This window comes from Parus major, chromosome 10 (genome assembly GCF_001522545.3).
Source record: "Parus major isolate Abel chromosome 10, Parus_major1.1, whole genome shotgun sequence".
Taxonomy (NCBI): domain Eukaryota; kingdom Metazoa; phylum Chordata; class Aves; order Passeriformes; family Paridae; genus Parus; species Parus major.
This window is the reverse complement of record NC_031779.1, coordinates 1,914,093-1,920,043: the sequence shown is the minus strand read 5'-3', so window position 1 is coordinate 1,920,043 and position 5,951 is coordinate 1,914,093. Positions and strand designations below refer to the sequence as shown.

At 50.5% G+C, this 5,951-nt stretch overlaps 2 protein-coding genes across 3 annotated transcripts in view; both read left to right on the top strand.

Annotated features, from left to right (window-relative positions):
* Positions 1 to 4,927, top strand: LOC107209173 (cytochrome c oxidase subunit 5A, mitochondrial). The gene is made up of 5 exons (XM_015638483.1): positions 1 to 248; positions 2,992 to 3,108; positions 3,683 to 3,804; positions 4,154 to 4,276; positions 4,769 to 4,927. Exons 1-4 carry the CDS (start codon positions 164 to 166, stop codon positions 4,265 to 4,267), a joined length of 438 nt encoding a protein of 145 aa, XP_015493969.1. The 5' UTR covers positions 1 to 163; the 3' UTR covers positions 4,268 to 4,276; positions 4,769 to 4,927.
* A 736-nt stretch (positions 4,928 to 5,663) lies between these two features.
* FAM219B (family with sequence similarity 219 member B) overlaps positions 5,664 to 5,951 on the top strand; it is a 3,914-nt gene continuing 3,626 nt past the window's right edge. For both annotated transcript variants that reach the window (XM_015638476.2, XM_015638477.3), the window contains exon 1: positions 5,664 to 5,763. In XM_015638476.2, the coding sequence (XP_015493962.1) occupies positions 5,674 to 5,763 (90 nt within the window). In that variant the 5' untranslated portion in view covers positions 5,664 to 5,673. The remainder of the gene's footprint in view (positions 5,764 to 5,951) is intronic.

The window sequence follows — 5,951 nt, the reverse complement described above, 5'->3', positions numbered from 1 at the left end:
CCCCGCCGCGCTCCCGGTCCGTCCCCGCCGCGCCGCCGTCCCCGCCTCCGCGGCCCCCTCCCCGGCCCTCACCTCCGTCCCTTCCTCCCTCTCGGTGCGGTGTGGGAGCTAGCGGCGCGCCCCCGGTGCCCGGTGCTGTCTCCCTCCTTCACAGCCCGCCGCCATGCTGGCCGCCAGCGCCTCTCTCCTCCGCCGCTGCGCCGTCTCCGGCCTCCGCGCTGCCGTCCGCCGGCCCGCCGGCCCAGCAGGTGAGCGGCCGCACTCGTTTCCGTCCCTCCCGCCGCGATGCCGCCACGGTTCGCGGCCGAGCTCCCGGCCCGGCGGGGCGTGAGGCGGCGGGGCCCGGCGTGTCCTTGCGGTGACCCCGCGGCCTACCGCGGGCCGCCCCCGCCGCTCCGGCCGCCGCCCCCGGGACCCCGCGCGGGCACCGCCTCAGGGGAAACCGGGCACCTCCGGGGGGCGGCGGCGCTTTCCCTGCGCCCCCCGCCAAGGTGACATTGATGGAGGCTGGGGGTCACCTCCGCAGCACCAGGGCGCCGACTACTCCCGGGTACGCTCCAGCTCTGCGCCAGCCCTCACCCTCCTAATTAACACCCCCAATTAATTTTATTTATAATATTAACGCTTTATTAATGCCCCAGTTAATAGGGAGAGGAGGAGGAGCAGCCCCAGGCAGCGTGGTGTGATGATGGCCACGGTGGCAGGGCTGGAAGACGGAGACTGCAGAGAATAAATACACTGCCTGTGCATCGTAATTAATACCTAATTAACTTATGTATCGCAATTAATACCTAGTTAACAGACACTAATAATGCTGGGAGCCTTGTGTGTGCCTCTGCTGCGGCACGTGTGAGTTAAACAGCTGCCTTAGGGAACCTGTCGCTGTGTCTTTTTAAATAATAAGCATAGGATTACTTAGATGTTGCTCATCACCTTTGGTCTTTTCTTGTTTTAAATCCACTAAAAGTCTTTGCTCGCTGTTCCTTTGAGCTGCTGAACCCGGCTGCTCCTGGGCCTTGTTTCCAATAGGCTCTGTGTTCTTCTTTTCCATGGTCTTGTATTACGAACTCCACACTTAACACTGCTGTGACCCCTTCCTGGGGGGCTTCTGTTGCTGAAAAACCTTCCCTGTGTAATTCCTGGGCTCCTTGTTCTCAGATTTTCAGTAAATTAATGTTTTTCTTCATGTGTGTTTTCCCTCTGTGCTTGTTACCAGAGAAAACGACCAATTCTGGCCCTCACGGAGAAGCTTTAACATGTTTTTGAGTCATATTAAGTGATTTTAGGCTTCTTAATGCCTACTGAGTTTACTTTAGAGTAAAGGTACTTGCCCTTTGGTTCTTCCTTGAGTTGGGAATCTCTGCCTGGATAGGTTGGCGTGGTTTGGCTGTCACACACACGTCATGAGTGTGACAGTGACCTTGATGGACCCCGCTGAAACTCAGGGCAGAGGGACACTCAGAGTCCATTAACCAGATACAAACATTCCTGTGAAAAAGAAACACGGCAGCAACTGAGAAACACACCCTGGGAATCTTAATTCTTATGGTCTGTGTTTGCCTGCTGGATCAAGGGAATGGTTTTGCTGAAGAAAAACTTCAGATTTTGACTTCAAGATAGCATTTGAACTCTTCAATTTAGGCTTTACTCCAGCTGAGATTGCTGTTTCTCTGTAGGATATTGGGTTTTTTTTCCTTAGAAAATATAAGGATTCTCCTTCAACCAGCTGAAACCTGAGGGGTTTTCAGCAGTGTCCTAGGAGCATTTATAGAGCCCTGCTTTTGCTCTGAGTTCAGCTATGCAGGTGATTTGTTGCAGGAAGCAGGGTCAAAGGTCTGCTTTGGAAGTGGGGAAAGGAGGGGGAATTTCCCTACAGAAGCCAAAAGAGCATTTTAATTCTGTCTTGGCCTGTTGTTTGCTTTTCCATAGCTAAAATAAATAAAGCTATTTTCATGCTTCCATTGCATAAACCAGTACTGCAGCTGAAATGTTGGACCAGGTTAAATTTTGTTTAAGAAGCAAAGTGCCTGCTAATTGGGCTGTCATTAATGAGACCAAAGAGAAGTGTATCAGCAAAAATACAACCCAGTTTTGTGTAGGTTTTTTTGTGGTTTTTGTTTTGTTGTTTTGGTTTGTTTTTTTGTTTTAAATAAAACCCTGAAGTTGGTCACTGTGAGTGGTTCATGCTGGGTTAAGAAAGAAAAAGTCAGGAGCTAAATTTGACTTCTGTGAAGCAGAGCTTTGAGCTCCAAGGTCGTATCTGGTGTGTGACCTCTCTGCAAATATTAGTGGAGTGAGATTAGCAGTGGGGAAAGGAAGCACCAGGCTTGTGGTCCTTTAGTTTGGTTCCCTTGAGAAACGGTTCCAGCCTTTGTGGGGTAAAAAAGACAACTTCATACAAAAAACCAGCAATTTGTGATAGTGGTAAGTGAAGAAATGAATTGATGATCATGTCAGACTATTGTGCATTAGCATACAATCTGCGTTTGTGATTAATTGTCAAATATTAATGCAATTGCAACCCTGAGATCCAGGAGTTTTCTCTTGGACAGACACAGTGATTCCTTCTGCTGGCAGGAATATCTCATCCCTTCGCTTTTGAGAGCCTCTGTAGGGATTGCATTTTGTTGGTGAAGGATGTGGATGTTAAAGCTTCTCAGTCTCACTTGGCTGTGGGAAGAGGGAGAATTCCTGTATTTTACAGAAAAAAAGAAATGCCAGAAAACCTCTTAAGGACTGGTATCCAGAGGTGGTTTTTGTGTGTCTGATCAATGCTCTGGGAATTTTGGAAGTCCGATAGGGAACAAAGCGGACACTTTGCCACAACATAAACCATGATATTTAATTAGTTACCCAAGGCTCATCCAGGACTGATCTGGAGTGACTGTAAGAGGGGAAATCTGTATTTTACAGCTTCTGGTCTCTTGGTCAGGACTAAAGTAGTGTTATCTGACTTTTGCTCCTAGTTTGTTCCTTTTTTTCTTAATTCAGCTGTGCTTCCTGCCCGCTGCTACTCTCATGGGTCACAAGAGTCAGATGAAGAATTCGATGCTCGCTGGGTGACATATTTCAACAAGCCAGATATCGATGCCTGGGAGCTCAGGAAAGGTATGTTGAAGAGCAGGGATGCATAACCTGGAGTAAATAGAAGTTCTGTGACCAGAAATAACTTTTGTTGGTGTTTCATGCACGCACACCATCCACTCCATCCCTGGAAATGTCCAAGGCCAGGCTGGACAGGGCTTGGAGTAACCTGGTCTAGTGGAAGGTGTCCCTGCCCATGACATCTTTGATCTTTGAGGTCCCTTCCGACCCAAATCATTCTGTGATTCCATGATCTTAACACCTGGATGGGAGGGAGAGTAACATTTGCTCCAAGGAAAATGTGTTTGAGCTCTAATATGCTCATTTTCCTTTGGATTTTTGCTAATGGCTTGGCCATAAACTCCCTACAGACTTTTTGTCTGGCTATCTCCAGTTTGCTGTGGAGTTGCCAAGTTTTATTAAACTTCCCCAGCTAGGCCTTAAAAATGTGATTGCATAAGGAGATAATTACAGCCAGAGGGATCATTGCAGCAGCACCTGGGTTTTTCTATCAGAGAGAAAGGGAGAGCAAGGGGTTCCTTTGGAGAGTGTGACAAGCTGGTTCCAAGTTCCCCTTGGTGTTTCCTTGTCTCTACAGGCATAAACACACTGGTGGGTTACGACCTGGTCCCGGAGCCCAAAATCATCGATGCGGCTCTGAGGGCCTGCAGACGGTTAAATGACTTTGCCAGCGCTGTCCGCATCCTAGAAGTTGTAAAGGTGGGTGGAAGTGCTCTCTTGCCATTGCTGGAGCCTGGCAGCAGGGATGCTTTCCCTGGCTTTTTCCTGCTGCAGAGGGGAACCTCACTTTTCCTGCTGCCAGAATCAATGGCTCCATGATGAGCACAAAGCTCCTTGAGGGACTGAGAGAAGTAACTCAGAAAGCTCTCTTGGAAAACACCTGAAACCTGAATCCAGCCTCGCCAGGGAGTTAGGAGAAGCCAGGACTTTTACTTCAGCCCTGGAGGCCAGGAGCTCTGCTCTGCCACAAGCAAGGGCTGAGGTGGGAGGCTTTGGAGATGTGTGTGTTGAAGTAACTCTATTCTTTGATTTTGGGTTTTTTTCCCAGGACAAGGCAGGACCCCACAAGGAAATCTATCCTTACGTTATCCAGGAGCTTAGACCAACTTTGAGTGAACTTGGAATCTCCACTCCAGAGGAACTGGGCCTGGACAAAGCATAAACCTTGTTGGTAAGGTTTGATGTTGCTTCCCAGACTCTTGACATGGGACTCCTGTACCCCTGGCAAAGACAGCGTAGGCAAGACCCAATGTGCTCTAATCCCAGACTAAAACAAACCCCTAAATAAATATCCTTGTGGAAGTGAAGCCTCTTAACTCAGTTTCCTCAGCAGATGGCCAGTGTCATATTCTTTTTTAAAATATTAAATATAGAATAGAGATACTGTGTGTCAGACTGCAGCAAGTAGTGCTTGATTCTGCATCTTCTAAGTCCTTTTCCTCCTCCTTGCCCTGGGATACAATGTCTTGGTGCCAGGGGTCCTGAATCAGCTGTGCTGGGAATGCAGTACCTGCATTTTTGAGCTGAGGGTGGTTAAACAAGGCTTTGAAGGTAAAAGGGATGGAAATAACTCATTTGGGACCTCATGGAAACTTTGTGGAAATTCTAGGCTACTTCTTTAATGGCTTTTTTTTTTTTTTCCCCTTGTTCTTTTCTATTCCAGGTGCACTAGTCAAGTGTTTTACTGATGCTACCTGACTGTACACGGTCACCTGGAAAGACAAAGTTCAAATCTTACCTGAAATAACTTCTTCCTTTATTGAGTCACAATGGAAGTGCTGTGAAGTCCGGCCTAATAAAGGAAAAACTGGTTTGACTGACATACCAGCACCTCATGTGGTTATTTCCTGTTGCTTTTGTAGGGAAAAAGGAGGAGCAAACCATCAATGTGCTCTTACGAGCTTCTGAATTGTTAATTAGTCTGCAAAGCCAGTGTCCAGAGCCTTCCCAAACACCTGGCTCTGGGAGGGGAGGAGAAGGAGGTGTTTGGAGAGCTTGGTTCCTGTGTGCATCGTTTTGGGGAGGAGGAGAACAAGGCCCAGGAGGAGGCATTTCCTTGGGATGATGTTCAAGGCTCAGACGTGGGCCAGAGGCTCCATTGTTTGCAAGGGTCATGTCCTCACGGGGAAGGGAATAATGTGTTCTGGGATAGACATTGTCCCTGTTTTCCATTCAGCTTTGGCCCAGGCAAGGCTTTGGGAAAGAAAAAAAACCAACAAAAGTGGGTGGAAGGAGAAGGGAAATATCTTAATTCTCTTGTTATTTTACTGCGAGAAGAGGGGAATTTCTGGGAAAACAAGAATTTGTTTCTGCAGAGTGCACTCAGGGCAAGAGCCGTGCGGGGCAGGATCTCTTGCTGTCCCGGCCCCCGCTGTCCCGGCCCCCGCTGTCCCGGCCCCCGCTGTCCCGGCCCCCGCTGTCCCGGCCCCGCTGTCCCGGCCCCGCTGTCCCGGCCCCGCTGCGCATGCGCGGAATGGGACGCGCCTTTTCCTCGCCTCCCATTGGCTGAGCCCCGCGCGCCCCGCGCTGCCATTGGCGGACGGGCCATAGGCGGGGCCGGGGGCGGCCATGGCGACGGGCAGCGGCGGAGCCGGGGCAGCTCCCGCTCCCGGTCCCGGTCCCGCCGCCAGCGGAGCCGGCGGCTGGCGGGGCCCGGGGGTACGTGCGATGTACGGGAGGGATGGGGGTGCGGGGCTGGGCGGTGAGCGTGAGGCCGTGTGGGGTGTGTGCATCGTGGGTATGGGGCTGGAGAGCATCGCTGCATGGGGGCTATGGGGCTGAGGTGGGGTATGGGCATTGTGGGGTACGGGCATGGGGCATCTGTAGGGCAGTGTGGGGTGTGTGCA

Bases quoted from the DNA above. Each gene is read 5' to 3' on its own strand.
- LOC107209173 (XM_015638483.1), top strand. From the start codon at position 164: ATGCTGGCCGCCAGCGCCTCTCTCCTCCGCCGCTGCGCCGTCTCCGGC. The intron at 249-2,991 runs GTGAGCGGCCGC...TTCTTAATTCAG, and splicing joins CCGGCCCGCCGGCCCAGCAG to CTGTGCTTCCTGCCCGCTGC. The intron at 3,109-3,682 runs GTATGTTGAAGA...TTGTCTCTACAG, and splicing joins TGCCTGGGAGCTCAGGAAAG to GCATAAACACACTGGTGGGT.